The sequence below is a fragment of the Cricetulus griseus genome, chromosome 2 (assembly GCF_003668045.3).
Source record: "Cricetulus griseus strain 17A/GY chromosome 2, alternate assembly CriGri-PICRH-1.0, whole genome shotgun sequence".
NCBI lineage: Eukaryota > Metazoa > Chordata > Mammalia > Rodentia > Cricetidae > Cricetulus > Cricetulus griseus.
The window spans coordinates 409,585,400-409,607,013 of NC_048595.1; the positions used below are offsets into that span (position 1 = coordinate 409,585,400).

Below are 21,614 nucleotides of genomic sequence, written 5' to 3' on the forward strand. Positions count from 1 at the left end.
AATCCCCAGATTTGCCTATTTGGGAGGAACTGAACCTAAAATGAAAGTCAATACTGAGAGTTGTGGTTCATGCCTGTGGTTCATGTGGTACAGCTATTTGGGAGGCTAAGAGTAATTTTAGCAGCTTGAGAAGACCTCACCTTGTCTCAAAAAAAAAGACAAAACAAACAAAAAACCAAATAAGCATTCACTTGTATGTTGGTAACTTTTAGTGTAGCTAAAAAGACCGAGTTCTGCTGGTATTCAGAAACCCAAAGGGAAGGCTAAGAAAACAGAGTGTGTGTTTTTGTCTCTGTGTGTCCGTGTGCTGAGTGAATTTTTTCTCTTCTTTTTGGTTTTTGGAGACAGGGTTTCTCTGTGTCACTCTGGCTGTTCTGGAACTTGTTCTGTAGACCAGGCTGGCCTTGAACTCTGCCTGCCTCTGCCTCCCAAGTGTTGGGATTAAAGGCATGATATGATCCACCACTGCCCAGCTCTCTATTTCATATTTATTTATTTATTTTTGAGACGGTGTCTCATGTAGCCCAGGTTGGTCTAGATGAGGATGACTTTGAACCGTTGATTGTTCTGATTCACTTCCTGTATGCTGAGATTACTCTAACGTCCCAGTTTACATGGTCCTGGGATTGAATCCAGGGCTCTGTGCATGTTAGGTGAGCACACCATCAACTGAGCTACATCCTCGGCCCCTTCAGCCTCCCTCTTCTCATCTTTTTAAAAATTATTTTATTTATTTATTTGCTTATTATTTGAGACAGGGCCTCACTGTGTATGTAGCCCTGGCTGGACTGGAACTCGTCGTGTAGACCTCGTCGTCGAGTTGCCCTGCATGAGCAGCAGAGATCTGCAGATCCCTGAAAGGCATGGACACAAACTGGAGAGAGCTCCACACTGAGAGCAGAGCCCAGCCTCACCTCTCTCAGCGGCACAAAGGCGAATCAAGGTGATCTCAGATCTTTAACAACCCCAGCTAATTTGCATTTCTACCAGATGCTGCAGTCCCTGCAGGAAACAACATCATGCTCTAGTTGAACCCCCTGTGTTCCTTGAGGCCGAAGTATAACAGTGGGTCACTGAGTCGGGAGTGGGTCCGGCAGAGAGAAGTGGACTGGGGTGTCCGGGACTTCCAAAGCTCCTGACTTACTTCCAGGGCCCATCTGAATCATACTGTGATTTTGGCTGATTATAAACAGCTCCATTCTCTTGCTTAGAATTCTAAATTAAAAATAGGCCAGTCCTCAACTGGCTTTAGTCCCATCTGCCTTTAGCTCACACTAGCTAGTTTCTAAGTGTGCCAGAAGCTTCACAATGCAGCCATTCTTCCCGAGCTTCCTACACAGGCAAGCACTAACTTGGTGATTCCTTGAGTTGGGCCCAAATGTGCTTCTGAGTCAGAGCTGGGCATGGAAGTTGCTCATCGTTTGGCCTTCTGTTTATGCCTCAAGTGATTTCATATGAAGATGAAGCCTCAGTTCACTGCCCAAGAGAAATCCAGTCTGTAACGGTCCAGATCCGACTGAGGGAATGAATCAGCCATTGTAGATTCAGTGCGGGAGCACTGCATTCTATGAGACTTCTCACGGTAGAAGCTTGTCCCTTGGTGAGAACATATTTCATCCATCAGGATAGGTGAGTGAATGAAACCTCTTAAAGACTAGATTTATGATTTCAGAACCAAATCTGAAAACAAGTTTCAGATAACAGCTATGCAAATGACATGGCAATCTTGAAGCTACAACTGTGACTCACAGGGAAGAAATAGAATATGATGTTTGTGACTTTTAAAGAATAAAGTAGGGATCAGGTGTGACAGTGAATGCCTGTTATCCAAGCATTTGAGAACAAAGGCAGGAGGCGCTCAAGTTCAAGTCAGTGAGGCCCTTTCTTTTAAAAAAACAATGGCCCAGTAGCTAAAGGTGCCTGGGGTCAAGCCTGGTGGCCCTAGCTCAAGCCCTAGGATTCATATGATGGAAGAAGAGAACTGATTCCAGTGGTTTATCTTCTGATTTTCATGCACACACTTGAGTACACACTTGCACACACATGCAATGCACACACATGTGCATGCACACGCTCTCACACACACGTACACTCTCAAAAAATAAACGAAATTATTAAAACAAGTAGGAAGTGGCTAGAAAATGGCTCAGAAGGGTGAAGCATGTTTGCTGCTCTTCTGGAGGAAGATTCTAGTAACTACTTCAGGTGGCTCACATCCACCTGTAACTCCAGCTCCAGGGTCTGATGCCCTCTTCTGGATGCTTTGGGCACCTGTGCTCACACTTGCGCATAACCCCACCACTACCACCACCACAAGAAGAATATGTATTTATTTACTTACTATATGTGGAGGGAGGGCATACACATGCTGTTAGATCCCCGGAAAACTCAAGTATCCGGGGTCCCAGGCCACGACTGCAGTCACCCCAATCACCAGGGGGATTCGAGAGCTTGCTGCAAACTGCACGAGGCTTTATTGTAATTTAACGAGCTAACCCCCTGTTAGCTCGGGCCTTTCACCCACCCGCCATGGCGGATGGCTAGCAAAAGACAACTCCTAGGGCCTCCCAAGAGATCTTATAGGGGAGTGTAAGGGGAGTGTCTAGGGGTACGCACAGGCTCATGATTGGTGTGCCTCCAGGCTTGGAGGGCTTGCCCTGTGTTGATTGGTCAACTGGTTGTTATGGCCCATAGGCCCTCCCAGGGTGGTTGCTAAACTTTGTGCGTCATTGCTGTGCACTTGTCCGTAAAGCACACCCAGGGTCATAAAGCATAGCGCCACCAGCTAACTTCTGATTGGTTCCTTGTCACGAGGCAGGCATCTGACTTTCTAGTGTCTAGGACAAGGTCATAGAAGCACGTGTTGGGCCGTTATGGCTGCCAAAAGGGAAGCTGGTCCCTTCAATGCCATGGGCACAGGTGTGGAGGTCAGAGGTTAATTTGCAAGACTCGATTCTTTCTTCCATGTGGGTCTTGAACTCAGGCCATCAAGATCGCTGGCAAGTGCCTTTACCCACTAAGTCATCTCAGTGGCTCTGCTTCCTTCCTTCCTTCCTTCCTTCCTTCCTTCCTTCCTTCCTTCCTTCTTTCCTTCCTTCTTGTTGATTTTGAATTTGAAGCACCCGAGTCATCAGTCCACAGCCCCACCCCCCATTTAAAGTTTTTGATCCATCACATTTGTTACTTTTGTCTATAAAGTTAGGAAGTTTCATTGAATAGCGTATATATACGCTGTATTTGTATTTTACAATGTAACGATAGTTTATGTTGTTATCTTATGCCAAGAGATAAAGAAGCTGTAACTCTTGGCAATAATCTGTAATAAAGCCTTTTCAGGTCTAGGGCCCTAACTCAAGGCATATTTACCTAGCATGAGCAACACCCTGGGCTAGGTCCTTCGATCCACAGAAAGTCCTTGTTGGAATCCCAGCACTCAGTAAGCAAGAGGATTATGTCTGAGGCCATCTGGGCTACATAGTGAGACCCTGCCTTGGTAAACAAAACAAAGATGTTTTCAAACCGAGTGCTGCATTTATTTGCCTGTAGTTTCTGTAGTTCTGACTCCTCAGAAGACTGAGAAAGGAGGAGGTTAGTTAAGGGGGCGACACTGTGAGACACTGACTCAAACAAATAAAAGGTTTTCCAAGGATGTGTTCACAACTTGACTATTGAGAAGTCTATGAAGATTTTCCTATAGTATTTTTGTTTGTTTGTTTGAAGACAGGTCTTACTATGTAACTCTGGCTGTCCTGGAACTGGATGTGTAGAGCAGGCTGGCCTTAAACTCATAGAGATCCGCTTGCTTCAGTCTCCTGAGTGCTGGGACTAAAGGTGTGTGCTGCCATGCCTACTGTTTTGTGTGTGTGTGTGTGTGTGTGTGTGTGTGTGTGTGTGTGTGTGTGTGTGTGTGTGTGTATGTGTTTGAAGACAGTCTCCCACTGCATCTAGGCTGCCTTGAATTTGAGGCAATCCTTCCTTAACCTCTTGAGTGTCTCGGAATTAAACCGTACACAGGACAAGGGTATAGTTGGTTATTTATTAAAAGAGGAGATCACTTAAATGAGAAATCCATAACCAGATAGCGCTCCACGAATCCAGTCTCACCAACACTCAGAGACCTGACTGGAACCCCCCAAAAAGAGACAGCCTCCTCCTTCTAGGTCAGCCAGTTCTTCATAATGAGACTCTGTCACAAAACAAAACAAAAACACCCAAACAAAAAAGAACTGGTGGCTGGAAAGATCATCAGTTAAGAACACTAGCTGCTCTTCCAGAGGATCCGGGTTCAATTCCCAGCACCCACATGGCAGCTCACAACTGTCTGTAACTCCAATTCCAAAGGATCTGGTACCTTTACACAGATGTACATGCAGACAAAAATATCAATGAAAATAAAAATAAATTTAAAAAAGCAAAGAGAGAGAGAAAGAGAGAGAGAGAGAGAGAGAGAGAGAGAGAGAGAGAGAGAGAATTGGCCTCTGTTACAGACATTGGTCATAACATACTCTTTGAAGTTCCTTTAAAATGAGAAAAGCTAAACAAATTATTTTCAAAATTAATGAAATTCTAATGAATATGGCAAATACTTTTTTTTTTTTAAATGAGGTTTCACTCTGTAGCCCAGATTGACCTGGAATTCATTATTCTCTGTGCCACATATCCATTTCAAGAAAACTTGACATGTGGTGTGCTTTTTTTCTGTTTTGTTTTGTGAGAGAGCATTTCATGTAGCATAGTCTGGCCTTGAACTCTCTGTGTATCCAAAGTTAATCTTGAACTCAAATTCTTCTGCTTCCATTGCCAAAGTACTTGGATAAGAGGTATGAACCATTGTGCCCAGTTTCCTTCCTTCCTTCCTTCCTTCCCTCCCTCCCTCCTTCCTTTCCCCTCCCTCCCTCCCTCCCTCCCTCCCTCCCTCCCTCCCTCCCCCCTTCTTTCTTTCTTTCTTTCTTTCTTTTCTTTCTTTCTTTCTTTCTACATAGCGTCCCTATAGTCCAGGTTGGCCTTGAACTCATGGTAATCCTCCTGCTTCGGTGTCCTGAGTGCTGGTACTACAGGTGTGAACCACTGTGTCTGGCTTTAAAGCTGTATGTTTTATGGTTGTCATATCGTATAGCCAACATAGATGTTTTCTCATGCCTGAAAGCATTGGGTGGCCCTGGAAATTCCACGGTGCTTGTGTTTAAAATGTTCTGTTATGCAATTTCATAACATTGTGGGCTCATCAAATGATAGCCTGTTGAGTGCTTTGAACTGGGAGGGCCTCAGAAACAAGGCTTCTCTTGCTTCTTAACTTCTGTTCTTCTCTTTTCCTTTCCTTCCCCATCAGCTGTGACCTAGAAGTCACTATCCCTGCACCCTAAAGCAGACCTGCCTTCCTGAAAGTGGGCCTGCCCCGCACTGCCCAGGAAGGAAGATCCAAACAAGTAGGTCCTGCTAAGTCCCCACCGGTTTGTCACCATTAGATTGTAGTTCGTAAAATGTTCCTCACTTCCTTTATCAGCTTTAGGGTGCACCCCAGTTTTCCTGTGTATTTGAGCCTTAATTTCTGGATACTTCTGGGTCACATAAGCTTTCTGAATAGGTTGCTTTTGCTTTTCACTTGCTCCCCTGTCTGTTGTGAGAGAGTCAGCCATGAACCTGTGATGAGCAAGGACGTTCTTAGCTCTTTTTTTTTTTTTTTTGGTTTTTTCGAGACAGGGTTTCTCTGTGGCTTTGGAGGCTGTCCTGGAACTAGCTCTTGTAGACCAGGTTGGTCTCGAACTCACAGAGATCCGCCTGCCTCTGCCTCCCGAGTGCTGGGATTAAAGGCGTGAGCCACCAACGCCCCTCGTTCTTAGCTCTTCACCCTGCAACACAACTACACTTATCAGAGGCTTCATCCTATCAGGCACTGCTTGCTTCCAGAGCCTTCCCCAAGCCTGAGCATGCAAGACTCTGTTATGAGCTGTACTTAGATGCTTGACCTTGTTTTTTTTTTATCACCTGACATGCTTAACTATTTGTATTATTGATTTCAAGACAGGGTTTTCTCTGTGGAGCCCTGGCTGTCCTGGAACTCACTTTGTAGACCAAGTAAGCCTTGAACTCAGGAATATGCCTGCCTCTGCCTGCTGAGTGCTGACATTAAAGGCATGTGGGCAATGGCAGCCTTGTATTTTTATTTTTTTTTAAAGACAGGATCTCACTATGTATCCCTGGCTGGACTGGAACTTGCTATGTAGCCCAGGCTAGCCTTGTATGTGCAGCACAATCATCTGTCTCCATAGTTCTGAGACAATGGGTGTGCACCAGGATATCCAGCATTGTATAATTATTAGTTTACTATTTTTTCTCTCTCCATAGTCAACCTATTATTGATTCTGTAAGGGCAAAAGTGTCTGGCAAAGCACCTGGCCATGAGTCAGTTAGTGTGTGTTAAATAGGTCAGTCTGTGAGAGTATGGACATGCACCCTGTCACAGGGGAGAACCAGAAGCTCGGAGAATAAAGAACAATAAAGCTGCAGACAAGGCCTTCTCCATCTTAAGCCTGAGCCTGGTGGTGAAAGTGCCCAGGGGGCTTAGGCAAGAGGTTACTAAGTTGTAGGCGAGCCTGGTCTATGTAGTAAGTTCAAAGCCAGCCTTGGCAACTTAGTGAGAACCTGTCTCAAAATAAAAACTAAAAAGAAGATTGGTACATGGGAGGTAGAGGCAAGAGGATCAGGAATTCAGTTACAATGTTCAAGGTCAGCCTGGGCTATAGTCGACTCTGTCTAAAAAACAATAAAAGGGTATATAGGGGTGGGGCTGTTAGGGGCCTGGGGCTACAGCTCAGTGGTATAGTTCTTGACTAGCATGGGGACTTCATTGTTTTGTTTTGGAACAGGGTTTCTCCGTGTCCTAGAACTCACTCTGTAGATCAGGCTGGCTTCTAACTCAGAGATCTACTTGCCTCTGCCTCCTGAGTGCTGGGATTAAAGGCATGTGCCACCAACAGCAGTTTATTTTTATTTTTTGTCCTCCTCCCCCGTCCCGCTTTCTCTGTTTCCATGGGCCACAGCTTGCTGCACGCTGTTTTTTAATGTTTTGGGTTCTCTCTGCACACCAACAGAAGTATAAAAACCTCTCTCCCACAACTGCCCCATCTTTCTGAGCATGTCCCTATGTTTCAGAGTTTCAGGTTATGTTGCAGAGTAACAAATGTTTTCATCAGAAGTCCACCAATTGGTCATTATAGCACAGGCTAGCCTCAAAAGCAAAAACCACCACCACAACCACCACCACCAAAAAACTTGGATCCTCCTGTTCCGGCTTCCTGAGTGCTTGGATTGCAGGTGTGCACCACTAGGCTCTACCTACCAATGTGAATATGCAACCCAGGTTCATCTAAAAAAGAAGGCGCACCCCCCCCCCCCAGCACTGACAGATATGTCTACAGAGAAGTCTGAGCAGCATGAACTCTTAGCATCCAGGCAAACCTTGGCCCTACCCTTTGGGAAACCTGGCCGACTGCCCACCACTCTGCAAATGGCAAGCAGTAGCTAGGCTGTATATAGGTGCAAAGGTCCCTTTAAGAGACAAACCCTATGCACTCCCACTCTCTTTCCCACTGTACCTCTAAAGTGGCAGGCAGGACTTTTCTTGTCTCTTCTCTCTCTCTTTATCTCTCCCCCTCTCTTCCCTTTCCCTACTTCCCTTCCTTCCTCCCAATAAAACTTCCCACTTGAGTTCCATCTGCCTGGCTGTGTTTGTCCTTCACCCACCACGTGACCCTTCCAAGGTCATCTTCACACCATTCATAGCATGCACAGTGTACAGTGAGGCTTCAGCATAACAGATGTGCAGTCATTCTTGTGACCGAACCACAAACTCATGGAGAGTGGCTTTGTCTGGGTACACCATATATCTGACAACACATGATACATATCTGTCCTATATGTACAACATGTGAAAGCCAGGTACGGTGGTGTAAGGCCTATAATCCCAGATCTAAGGAAGCTGAGCCAGGAGGATTGCTATGAGTTTCAGAGCTACAAGTAGCAAGACTCTGTCTCAAAAAACAAAGTGAGGGCTGGGTGGTGGTACATGCCATTAATCCTAGCACTTAGGCAGCAGAGGGAGGCAGATCTATGAGTTCCAGGACAGCCAGGGCTACACAGAAAAATCCTATTTCAACTACGCCCTCCGGAAAAAAAAAAAAAAAAAAAAAAAAAAAACAAAACCAAGGAAAGCAAAACCAAGGAAAGCAAAACAAAATATGGGCATATTTGTTATTTGTGTTCATTAAGACAATAGGTTAATAACAAATAGTTTATTATTCAAATGACTCACAATGTCCACATCAAGCCAATAAAAATATATAATATGTGAGTTACTTAATGACATAGTCGACTGTAATTCTTTTGGAGGTCAGCCTTTCATATGTAAATGAAAGCCCCCGGTTTTCTAGATTAATCTCTATTGGGTAACGACTGGGCATGATAAAGACCTCCCTGGTGGTGGGCATGGAGTAGTCAGCCCTACACACATCTCGTGGACTGTGGGCTCCTCTCCGATGCTGCAGAATTGAGCATTCTGGGTTGCAACATTTTCCAGGTTTAACGTGTCAAGACAAAGACACAATTTGAACCCAGCAGTTGTAGAAGGCACACTTCCATTTGAAGTCGGTGTTTGTCCTCTTCAATGGTATTTGCAAATTTAAAGAAAGGCAAATCTTGTTTTTTGAGGCAGGGTCTCACTGTGTACCAAGTGCTGGGACTAAAGGTGGTATGCTAACATGCTCAACACAAATGAAATGTTTTCATCTACTATGGCTTTTACACATTGTGGGCTCTCTTTCTGACTTTTTAAAATCTTAGTTTTATTATTTGTGTTTGCATGCATGTGCACACATGGACATGCAGGCCCTAGTATTATGGCATGCTTGTGGAGGTTTAAGGACAACTTTGTAAAGCTGGTCTCTCTTTCTGCCCTTACATAGGTTCCAGAGATTGAACTCAGGTTACGAGGTGTGCGTGGCAAGCGCCTTTTCTGAATGAGCTATCTTGCCAGCCTTCAACTGACTTTAGTGTCACTGGTAGACAATTGGGATCAACAATGTTAAAGCTAATGATTCATCACAGGACTGGCCCTTTGAAAGAAAAGACAAGCCTGGCTGTGGTGGCACATGCCTCTGATCCCAACACCTGAGGAGGCAGAGGCAGGTGGATCTCTCTGGGTTTAAGGCCAGCCTGGTCTACTAAGTGAATCCTAGGATAGCCAGAGCTACATAGAAAGACCCTGTCTCAAAAATACAACAAACAAACAAAAACCATAGAAAATGGTTTTTTTGAAGACTATTTTGACAAATAGGGGCTTGGTTTGTAGGTACACACCACAGTCAGAGGCAAAAATTAGACTGTTACAGGCAGGGAATAGATAGTCTGTGTATGTGAGAGAGGGACAGAGATGCGAGAGAATATTTTTGAGTTTAAGTGAGGCTGTAGCTTCCTGAGAAGGTTCTAATTGGCTGAAATAGTAATTTGGGTAGTCAGTATTTTTTTAACAGGCATGATGAGAAATACTGATTTGTCCATTTATGAGGAAGTGAATAAGGCTGCTGCTTAATGACCAGTTGGGACATCTGTTTACACAGATATTTTAGTCGAGAGAGATATAAGTAGGATATTCTTCCTTGTCTGAGAGACTGAGACAAAGTTTACACAGATTAGGGGAAGGCTGAGCCTGGAAGTTAAAAGCATCCCATAAATGCAGAGCAGCGGTGAAAGAAAGTCAGTGGGCAGTCGTTTTAATAACTATTTACAAGGACTTCGATAGTTTCACTTGGCAGCTCACATGCAAGTGACCTGTGTCACACCCTCTTCCTGGTCAAACTGTCCGTCATCCAGTTCCCGGAGGGCACTGTGGCTGCTGCTGAACCCCAAGAAGCTGTCACTCTGTGCTGGCCGCTCCTCCTTGGTCCAACATTCTCTGGAGGGACAGAGGGGGCCCTCCTCAAGAGGCCCTCGGCCTTGTGCAGGTTGGGATGCGCTGGTGTCCAGGCCGATGCTCCTGCTGCCGACCTTGTTTCTGTCCTCACCCTTCAGCAGCCGGCTGGTTTTCCTCTGAAAAGAAGGGAAGAGATTGTCAACCAGGGCTTGGAACACATGCCAGGCAACTCTTCTCTGCCAGCACCTCTCTGCCTGGAACTCCTGTCTCTTTCCCACGTCTCTGTAACAGTTGGGGTATGACTCAGAGCCTGGAGCCCTGCTTGTCTTGCTTGCTGTCCTCACTACCTGGCAGGGACATCCTGCTGATCGCTAAGGTCCAGCTCAGAGCTCTGCTCCTCTCTCTGCCTGTCTTGCAAATCTGCTTTTGGTTTGTCCTTCTCAGCCAAAGGTGTTTGTGTGCACATTTCTCAAGAGACAATGAGTTAAATTTGTACTTGAGGAACAAAGGGAGCAAGAAACTGTTACCAACTGTTGGTAACAGTTGGTGTCTAAAAAGCAGAACATATGCCTTAGTGGGTCCCTTGTCCTGGAAAACTCAGACCCAGTTCCTTTAACGACTGATGGAATGTCCTTGGGGGTCTAAGCAGACCTTTTCTTGTCCTGCTACAGACAAGGTTATTGCTCTGTAGTTCAATCCAGCCCATTCACCAGACTGACAACATGTTAATAAATATTTACTGAAGGCTGGCAATGTCCTGGTTCATGTGGTAGTTAAAGAAGAATGGCTCCCAGAAGCTCATGTATTTGACTGGAATGCTTAGTCACTAGGGAGTGGCACTCTGAAAAGATTAGAAGGATTAGCAGGTGTGGCCTTGTTGGAGAAGGTGTGGCTTTGTTGGAGGAAGTGTGTCACTGTGGGTGGGCTTTGAAATCTCAGAAACCTATGCCAGGCACAGTCTGTCCCTGTCTCTGTCTCTCTCTAGCCCTGCAGGTAGCTCTCAGTTTTGCTCCAGCACCATGCATGCAGCCACACTTGTACCATAATGATAATGGATCAACCCCCTGAAACTGTAAGCAAGCCTCCAATTAAATGCTTTCTTTTATAAACATTTATCTGATCGTGGTGTCTCTTCATAGCAAGAGAATGGTGACTAAGACAGTACAGTTCATGGTGACTTCTCTGCCATGTAAACTTAGATTAAAACCAGATCTCTAGGTGACAGTAGGAGCTGGAGGATGACTCAAGCCCAGCATGTGGACCTCCAGGCTGCTACAGTCCACTTAACTAACGTGTAAGGAATGTGTCACATATTGGACCTGATCACAAAACCCCAGCTTTATAAAGCTGAGTAAGGTTTTATAAAGCAAACTAGTAGTCATGGCATTCTTTTCATTTACAAAGAAAAAGTTTATTTACCCAACATTCATTTCAGTGTTAGCCAGAAACTAAGATTACTGTATGAAGTTATGAAACTCTTAGAAAACACTGGCCTCATTGACTGGTCTTACAACAGTTTCCTGCTCCCATCTCCACTGACTCACCTTTGCTCTCATCAAACACAAACACCAGAACTTCGACCCTTGTCCTTTATTCCTGCTCAAAACGTGTTGAGCCAAGTACTCACAGTGGGGCCTCAAAAGAGCCTCTCAGAGAGGCGCCAGGTTTGAGAATGGTGCCCCGATGTTGGCAGGGCTGAACAGCACTGCTAGGCTGGGCTTCTTCGAGCCTGGCTAGCAGGGACCTTTCCCACAGGCACAAAAATCTCCTGCTCAACCGCCCACTCTGACTCACACAGGGAGGCCCCTGGAGCCCTTAGTTGTACTAGGGACAAAGGTGACTTTTGCAATACGTTATTGTATGTCAGATAACAGGCCAACTCTTATTGCAATGAGAATTTCCTTAATAAAAACAGAATACTCCTTAGAATGATCTATCCATAGTAATGTACTTTAGATAATTGTTAATAAGTAAACGAGTATCGGTTGTAAATTTGAAATACTACCTGACAAAAATACCTAACACGGTATCCTAAAGGATTTCAGAAAACAATGCCTTTGATTTCAGGGGACTATGGAGTTTTATTAACATGTCTTTCACAATGAAATTGCCTCTCCCACACAACCTCACCCCACATGAAACATTTTTACAATAAGCAAATTTGTGGTGTCCTAATAACTCACAATGTTGGAGTCTGAAAGCTACGCCGTCCTGGGAGACCATTCATGTCAGTCCCCCCATTCTTCAGGGGTCCCCCATGGAGGGATAAGGCTGTGGAGTGTCCGGCCCCACACGGACACTGGGGCCACCTGCCTTGTTCTTTTCACAGTATACTCGTCACATTTACAAAAACAAGACTATATCAGTGACACAAGCCTTGTGTTCCCTAAATAAAGATTTCTTCATGTTATAGAATAATGTACATACAATGTAGGGAACCTGGTAGAACAAAGGAAAAAGCAACTCACCTATAAACCTATCTGCAAAGAATACTAGTTAGAGCCTTGCCATAATTACCCCCTCTCTTTCTTTTCTTTTTCTTTTTTCCTTTTTTCTTTTCCTTCTTTCTTTCTTTTCTTTCTTTCTTTCTTTCTTTTTTTTTTTTGTTTTTTCGAGACAGGGTTTCTCTGTGGCTTTGGAGGCTGTCCTGGAACTAGCTCTTGTAGACCAGGCTGGTCTCGAACTCAGAGAGATCTGCCTGCCTCTGCCTCCCAAGTGCTGGGATTAAAGGCTTGAGTCACCAGCGCCTGGCACTCTCTTTCTAGATATAAGTAGACAAATGGTACATAAGAACACGATACAAGCTCTTTTGGCCTTTGGTCTCCTGGTTGCTGCACCTGGTTTCCCTTTCTTAGCCCAGCTCTGTCTGGTCATGTCCACTCTGGCCTCTCCCAGATCCCTGCCTCTGACTAGGCTATGCCACACATCTACAATAAACTTCCTCCTCCACCATATCTAGGAGTGGTCATGTTCTTTCTTGTGCTTTTTATTCTTTTTTTTTTCTTTTATTCATCTGGTGCTGAAACCTGGGAGACCCCTCTTCTATGAACTCCTCACTCTGACCCCAGCTGCTGACCTGACCCTGCTAAGGAGTGTAGGGATCGTTTGCTTCTGCTGGCTTCTGCCACCTGACAAATCTGATTCTGGAGTCTGCCTCTTCAGCTGCTTCCCTCCACCTTAACTAACATCCATCTTTCCTTGCCTCCTCAGTACGTACCCTCTTCCCAGTTACACACTTTGGGCCACTTGCCATGTGGTCATCTCCATTCTACACCCTTTTTTGGCCTCCAGCCATGTGTGCATCTCCCTTTTCAGACTGTCCACTGTAGGGAGAGATCCCGATACCTGTACCACTTGGACATATCCCTACCACGCCCTTTGGGCTGCCCATCACGTGCACAATTCTATTTACTGAGACACTTGCACTTCTACAGCTGTTTCCTCCTCTACCTGCTCTAACCACTTGTCTCACCCCTTCTACTGGGCAAGTGTCACTATGGAGCTCCCTTCTTTGTCTACTTTGAAAGTCACACTGGTGTGCCAGGAAGCTTCCTACCAGCCCCCACCACATGGAAAGAGACACTTCTCCTCTGTGATTTTGGACATTTCTCTCTGACAAGTTCCTCAGTCTTCTTTGGGATGCCCTGGGTTGACATTCTTGTTACCATGACACTTATCCCCTTTGCTCTCTCATGGCTTCTCTCAACTCCTTCCTGGAACTTTCTCACCTCTCCCTAGGAGCTGCAGCTATGCTCCTGGGTTTGTAACCCTTTCCTGTTCTATCTCTCCTAGTGCCTCCACCCAGGGCTTATAGCTTGTGAGTTTCTTTGCCTCCCTTAAGGTGGTTTTGGTTAGTATTTTTCAGAGAAATAGAAAGCAAAGCAGGGCACTGGGACTACAAGCACATGCCATGATGCCCAGTGTAGAATTTTATTTTAATTATTTATTTGTGTGTGTGTGTGTGTGTGTGTGTGTGTGTGTGTGTGTGTGTGTGTGTGTGTATCCCTGCATATTTGTCTTGGTATTTGAGACAACTTTTGGGAGTCAGGTTCTCTTCTCCCACCATATGGGTCCTGGGAAATCAAACTTGGGTAGTCTATGAGGCTTGGCAGAGAATACCTTTATTTGTGAAGCCATTTCACTGGTCCTGGGGTTTTATTTTTTAAAACGTCTGTATTGTAAAACTGATATTTGGGTATACATTCCAGTAGGCTTTGACAAACACCACAGCAGTTCCGTCATCTCTCGAACTTTCCTGCACATCTCCTATCCCATGGTTCACTGAATCCAAGCAACCATAGATCTGACCTCTACATCAAAGTAATGGATGCAATGTGAATGGAATAATACAGTCTGTAACCTTTGGGGACTGGCTCCTTTTGCTCAGCCTAACACCCGAGAGACCCATGCAAGTTACTGTTCTTATCCATGGCTCATTTCTTATTTCTGTAGTACTTTTAAGTAGTACTTAATTGAATGGCTGCACCATCATTGTTTAACCATCCACATATTGAAGACAGAGACTTTCTCCTGCTCAGGGCATTTGTGACTAGAGTAACTACAAATATTTGTGCATACACTTGTGCGTGGGTGTGTCTCTGATGTAAACACCCAGGGAAGGGGATTGCTGAGTCACATGTGTGTGTTTAAAGTCACAAGACCATCTTCTGGAGTGCCTAGATTGCTTGTATCCCTCCCAGCAGTGACCGCTGTGCTTGCCCTTCAGCCTCACCAGCCCCCGTTACTGTTAGACTAGAAATTCAGTCTTTGTAATATATGCATGCTGGCATCTCGTCATGGGCTACATTTGCACTCCCATTAAAGCATCTTTTCATATCCTCATTAGTAACTGTGTTATTTTCTTACTGTTGATATTTGGGCATCCTTGACACAGCCCATTGTTATAGATGTTGTGGTCTGTGGTTATCTGTTCATTCTTTTAGTGGTATAAGTCACGTAGCACAGGTTTTTAATTTTGATGAAATCTAATTCATCAACTTTTAATGAATCATGGCTTTGCCATTATGTCTGAGATCTTTCCTAACTTTGAGGACACTTCGTCCCCCAATGTCTATTCTAAACGTTTTCTAGTTTTACTATTGTTTTCGATGTCTTAAAGAAAATAGGGATTTAAAATTGGTCTAATTACAATTATAAAAATAATTAATTTACAAAAAAGAAGAAAATGGGGCTGGGGGTGCAGCTCTGTTGTAAGGTGCTTGTCCGGCAGCAGTTGTAGGGACTCCTGACACTTCTGCAGGAGAGGCAGGAGGTTGAGGATTTCAGGGTTGGGGACTCATGGCTCAGTCATTCTGAGATAGTGAGGCACTCACACTGCTGACTGTGGTGAGCCTCAGCCTTGGGCTCCCATGTCACACTTAGCTTCAGCAGCAAGCGCCCCAGATCATCTCTGTCTGCCCCTTGTGCTCTTGGCCATGAGCCAGTCCACTCATTTTATCTGGCTCTGGCTCGGATCTAGCAGTACTTGGTGCCAAGGGTCACTAGAAAGACTGTAATATCTGGAGACCCAAGCCCTGGAGGGGGGCTGTGGGACTCGCTAAGTGGCAGCCATGCCCATGGCTTCTTCTGAGGAGGATTTTGTAAATCTCACCCTGGCCTTTGTCTTTTCACTGCGCCACCCTCCTCTCTTTTACACTTTCCATATGTCCCCACTCCCTTTGTGAACTCCGGACACTTTCCCTCCATCCTTTTGGAGTGGAGTCTTGTCTTGTCCTGACTCTTTCTCTCTACAGCATCACGTAGAAGCAGCTTCATGTCTACCATTTTACCCAGAATGAATATATATATATATATATATATATATATATATATATATATATATTCAAACATGACTGCATAGCCACATGACTGCACGGCCCTCCATTAATCCAAATCCCCTGGGGGGGGCTATGAATGAGTGTGGCCCTTCCGAAAAGCATGATGATCATTTGAAGAATGTTGAAATTGGAAAGGAAAGAAAGTTTGTTAAATGATGATAAAGTTGTTGTGTGGAAGAAAGAAGAGTGAAATCTGTGCTGGATATGTCAACTTCACAAGCTAGAGTCATCCCTCCTCTCAGCCAGGTTCTTGCAGAACCCAGGACCACCAGCCCAGGAATGGCACCACCCACAATGAGCTGGGCCCTCCCCCATCAATCACTAATTAAGAAAATGCTCAGCCTTGAGGTGGTGGTGCACACCTTTAATCCCAGCACTAGGGAGGCAAACGCTGGAGGATCTTCATGAATTATTTTTAACGATTTATTTATTTATTATATATACAGTGTTCTGCCTGCATGTATCCCTGCAGTCCAGAAGGGGGAACCAGACTACATTACAGATGGTTGGGAGCTACCATGTGGTTGTTGGGAATTGAACCCAGGACCTCTGGAAGAACGGGCAGTGCCCTTAACCCCTGAGCCATCTCTCCAGCCAGGATCTTCATGAATTTGAGGCCAGCCTGGTCTACAGAGTGAGTTCCAGGACAGCTGAGGCTACCCAGAGAAACCATGTCTCGAAAAAAAAAAACAAACGAAAACAAACAAGCAAAAAAAAAAAAAAAAAAAAAAAAAAAAAAACCCAAAAAAAGAAAAGAAAACGCTCTACAAGCTTGCCTGCAGCCTGATATCGTGGAGGCATTTTCCATTTTCCAGTCTCTTTCTGGCAGGGGAAAGCAGATGTGTACACAGACTAAGAAACCTCTACCTCTAAAAAGTGACACATGCACCATTCTATGGCAGAAGAGAGGGGCAGGCAGAGAGCACGCTTCCCGTGTCTGCTCTTTTAATTGCCTGCAGCTCCGCATGGTCCTCATGATAAGTGCTGCTTGTTGGAACAGAATATTTGAATAGTCTTTGGAACTGTGCCAGGTAGCTGGAAGGCAGGCATATGTATCCTTTCTTTTAAAAAAATCACAAATTTTACTTTATTAATTATTGTACATCAGTGCATATGTGTGTGAGTGCAGGCTCACGGAGGCCGATGGTGCGTGTGTGGGTCATAGGACAGTTCTTGGGAGTCAGTTTTCTCCTTCTACAGTGGGTTCTGGGGGGACCAGTCAGTTTCTTTTTACATTCTTCTTTAGAAGACTGTTTCCATGTTGAGTCAGCATGGCCCACTCTGTACTCATATTTAAAACGAGAGAGAGCACTTAGAGGTTAAATGCTTTACTGTCATGTCTTACCACAAAGTCAAAATTGGTGAATTTTACTTACTTCTGGCGTCTGGGCAGCTGAACTCCACACAATTGGCCTTTGGAGAAATACGACCTGCTTTGTAGCCAAATTGCCTTCACTGAAAGTTAAAACAGTAAGATTAGTATTTGTGAATTAGGAATTTTCTTTTAATCCCAGAGAAATTCCAATTACTTTTTAAAGTTAAGAAACCAATAAATGAAGCCCGGAGATGATGGTGCACACCTTTACTCACAGCACTCGGGAGGCTGAGGCAGGAGGATCTCTGTGAGTTTGAGGCCAGCCTGGTCTTCAAAAGCGAGTTCCAGGACAGGCTCCAAAGCTACACAGAGAAACCCTGTCAAAAAAAAAAAAAAAAAAAAGAAAGAAAGAAAGAAACCAATAAATGGATTTCTATGGCATTTCAATGCATATTCATTACACTTTGTTCTAGCTAATTAGTACTTTTCTCTCTATATATTTACAATTGACTAGGGAGGCCCACATATATTTTTTGTAGGGTAATCCTCTGATCCCCTTTGAAAATGATCCTATATAAACTTCATTGGAAAACAAAAAGAAAAAAATCTTTCTATTAAGAAAAATTAATTGGGGGTGGGTGTTGGAGAGATCACTCAGTGGTTTAGAGCACTAGTTGCTCTTCCGGGGGATCTGGGTTTGATTCCCAGCACCCACACCGTGGCTGGCGACTGGCTGTGATTCTAGTTCTAGGGGCTCCAATACCCTCTTTCTGTCTCCATTGGCATCAGGTATGCACATGGCATACAGACAAACATTCAGGCAAAACATCCAGACACATACAAACAAGAAGCTTTAGAGTGGACTCAGTGATTGGAATGGACACTGCTGGGGCTGGAGAGATGGCTGAGTGGTCAAGAACATGGGTTGCTTTTTCCAGAGGACCTGGGTTTAATTCCCAATATGGACATAATAGCTTACAACTTTTGTAACTCCAGTTCCAGAGGACCTGATGCCCTCTTCTGGCCTCTTCTGGCATGCATTTTTGTGATGCACATAAGTGCAGCGAAAACATTCACACACCTTAAAATAAACCTAAAAGAATTAAAAAAAAAATTCATTTTGCAGCACCCATATCAGGTGGCTAAGAGTCACCTGTAACTCCAGGTAGTAGGGACCTGATGTCGTCTACTCTCCTCCATGGGCACTTGCACATATGTGCCATTCATTCACACAGACATATACATACACATAAATTAAATAAAATAAAAATTTAAACTAATTAAAAACCCCCTTCAACAACATGGTCATTACAAAAAAGTCACTTTTGGTTATAATCTCACCAGGTTAGCAAAACTATTTTCATTTCTTTGTTTTGTCTCTTGTACTCAATACCTGCAGTTTTTGCATAGCTGTGACTACTGTGTATTTACATTTTATTTCCTTGTATATGGTGGTGGTGTTTTAAATAGATGTCTAAGATCTTCAAAGAATGAAGACACAAGGATGAACCCTTTTCCCTTTAGTTTTGGAAAATTAGTTTGCTGCTAGTTCTAAGTCATGCTATTATAAAAATATACATAGTTGTCCTCTTGTGAATTATTTCTTTAAGATGAATTCTCAGGAATGAGATAATTAGGTCAAAAAGTATGACGCAAGCCTCTTGGTATGCACTGTCAAATTAGAGACTGAATTTGGGAGCCTCATGTAGGGGAATTTATATGTATTTTCCACTGAGACAGTTCAGCCACAGCCAGTTCCATTCATTTCAGATGCTCTTTGTAGCCAGCCACTCACTATTCTCCTATTTAGCTGTCATTGTGGCAAATTACCCCTCACCAAAGACGACTCAGGGCGGTATTCCTCTGAAGAGCTTTCCAGACTCTTTGGGTTTGTGGGGAGGAGTGTTTGCATCTAAAGTTGCTCAGTTACAACTTTTATCATGCAAAGAACCCCAACAAAACCTTACTACTGGCTGTAATTGATCTGTGCTCTTGTTCTGGAAGATGAATGTTGAGTGAAGCTTTGGCCCTACAGTGTGCAGTCAACGGGACACTAGCAGAGCATCCAACTTATGGGTGCCGTTAACTTGTGGAAATGAATCCTCCCCCAAAGTGCTTGGAGGAGACATTTCTATTTTATGTGCATTGTGTTTTCAACAGGAAACTGGAAGTTACAGAGAGTTGTGAGCTGCCACGTGGTTGCCGGGGATAGAACCTGGGTCCTCCGGAAGAACAGCCAGTGCTGGTAACTGCTGAGTCATGCCTCCAGCCTATACACTTTTATTTTTAAAAGACTTCTTATAGTCCAGTCTCATTTCAGATTGATCTTATCTTCTTCAGAACAGAACACTTTGTATGATGTAACTTTGGGGGATAAACTGTGAGTACTACAGGGAAGGGTTAGCATATAGAATGGACTGGGCCTGTGTTTAGGAGTCATGGGGACACTGGGAAAGGCCAGGACTGGGAACCAGACAGTTCCTGGGTTCAGACCCAAGCCCTGTTACAGTACCTGCAGCTCATGGCCATTGTGTTCTTCACTGTTACAAAAGGCCCTGGGAAGCATGAAGAGGAGTCTTCCTCTGTGCTCCTACGCAAAGGAACACTGTGTGACTTCCGGGGCTGGAGAGCTGGACAGCTGGACAGCTGGCTCAGTGGCAAAGAGCACTTGCTGTTCTTGCAGAGGACCTGGGTTCAGTTCCCAGCACCCACATGGTGGCTCACAAGTGTTGGTAAGTCTAGTTCCAGAGGAACCGGCCTCTGGAAGAATTGCAGGTAAAACATTCATATACATAACATGAAATAAATAGGCAGGAAGGGAGGAAGGAAAGTGCTCACATTCACGTCTCCATACACTTAGAACAAGGAAGAAATGAAGTAGTCTGTCTACCCTCCCCTTCTCACTCTTTCCACAATGCTGAAACACTTCTTTGTGTCAAGGCTGAATGACCCCGTGAGGCTCTGGCGGCAGAAGGGAGACACCTTTTAACGGTAAAGCTTCATCATCAGTGAATAAGCTTAGGCTATTTTGAAAAAGTCCAAGTTCTCATTTAGCATCTGGTTTAGTCAAGATTTCCATTTATAGTGTGCAGAGCACACTGTAGTGGAGAATAACCAGGAAATAAAAACAAGTCTCTACCCCACCACCCCAAGGCAATCAGCCTGCTTAAACTTAGAGGTCCTAATGTGAGCGGCTGCTGGGACACAGAGAAACTTTGTGTGCAGACAACCATGTTGTTACACACAGACAAAACTCAGTAAAAGCAACACACAGAAAAGAGCTTCATACCACATAATCCCATGCTCTGCTGGCAGCAAGCTCACAGGTATTAGCTTATGCACTTTTTGTTATGCACATATGTACTTCCTGTGTGTTTTATTCATAGCAATTGTTGAGATTTTGTTATTTTTATGTGTATGGGTGCTTTGGAGGTTGTACACCCTGCTGTGGGTACTGGGAACTAAACCCTGGTCCTCTGGAAGAGCAGTTAGTGCTTTTAATTACAGAACCATCTCTTCAGCACTCACAGCAATTGTTTCAAGGGGGCACATTAATAGTGAATTTATTTCTGGTACTGTAAACCAGTTAAATGCCCATGGATGAGGAAGTCATTGGTCCAGTGGGGAAGCTACCACTGTCATTTGCCAAATAGCCCAGCGCTCTGTCAGTTTCAGTGGGAGGGGCTTCCTTTTGCAGTTGCAACTGTTATTGTAGAGACTCCTAACTGGCCAAGGTGCTGAGAGAAAGTGACCAATGAATGTTCAGCCCCAAACAGGATATCAATATCACACCCCAGGCCCAGGCTCAGGGACACTGCAGAGTGGTGGTGGGAGAAGGACAATAAGGGCTGGAGGGAACACAGAGTACCATGGAAGACTGTCTTCTGGGTATAGTGTGCCTATTGCACTCTGTGACTCATTACCTGCCCGCAGGGGACCCACAGCCTGGGACCATAAGTGGTGTAACACTGCCCAGGAAAAGGTAATAACCTTGAGAGCACTGAGTGTATGCTTGTGTTCTGTGTTGTCGTGAGGGGAAGTGCCCTGTGTGGGCCATTCAGGTACAGCGCAAGCAACAGAAGAGCAGCAGAAGCTGAAATACTGCATCTAAGGAGGGGACTGTTCATGGACAAGGGGTCTGAGTGATAGATTTTCTGGCACATGCCTCCCAAGAAAGAGTGTGACATTTCTTTTTCTGGATATAAAGTTGTAGCTCTATGACAAATGACTTATTTCTGTTGTCTTATTGTCTTGGAATCCTCAATGCCCATTTTGTACACGGTGGACTGTAATACCTTCTGGGATATTTTGATTTGGGACAGGCCAACCTATCGTGCTTGGACAACTGATTTCAACCTCTTAGGAATTTGGTCCTGCTAAAGGACTAGGTACTTAAATAATAACTCTCATTTGTTAGCCTAGTGTGCTCAGGCAGAGGCAGGTGAATGTGTGAGTTCAAGGCCAGCCTGGTCTACAGAGAAAGTGCCAGGATAGCCAGGGCTACACAGAGAAATCCTGTCTTGAATTGCCCCCCCAAAAAACCTATAAAATTAAA

General features: G+C 44.5%; 1 protein-coding gene across 4 annotated transcripts in view; it reads right to left on the bottom strand.

Moving 5' to 3' along the window:
* Nucleotides 1-8,276: 8,276 nt before the first annotated feature.
* Rftn2 (raftlin family member 2) overlaps nucleotides 8,277-21,614 on the bottom strand; it is a 51,157-nt gene continuing 37,819 nt past the window's right edge. For 3 of the 4 annotated variants that reach the window (XM_027396906.2, XM_027396905.2, XM_035440953.1), the window contains exons 8-9: nucleotides 17,121-17,199; nucleotides 8,277-10,083 (exon numbers count right to left, since the gene is read on the bottom strand). In XM_027396906.2, the coding sequence (XP_027252707.1) occupies nucleotides 9,811-10,083; nucleotides 17,121-17,199 (352 nt within the window). In that variant the 3' untranslated portion in view covers nucleotides 8,277-9,810. Of the gene's footprint in view, nucleotides 10,084-16,484; nucleotides 17,026-17,120; nucleotides 17,200-21,614 lie in introns of those variants that run through there. The other variant, XM_027396909.2, reaches the window with a different exon arrangement.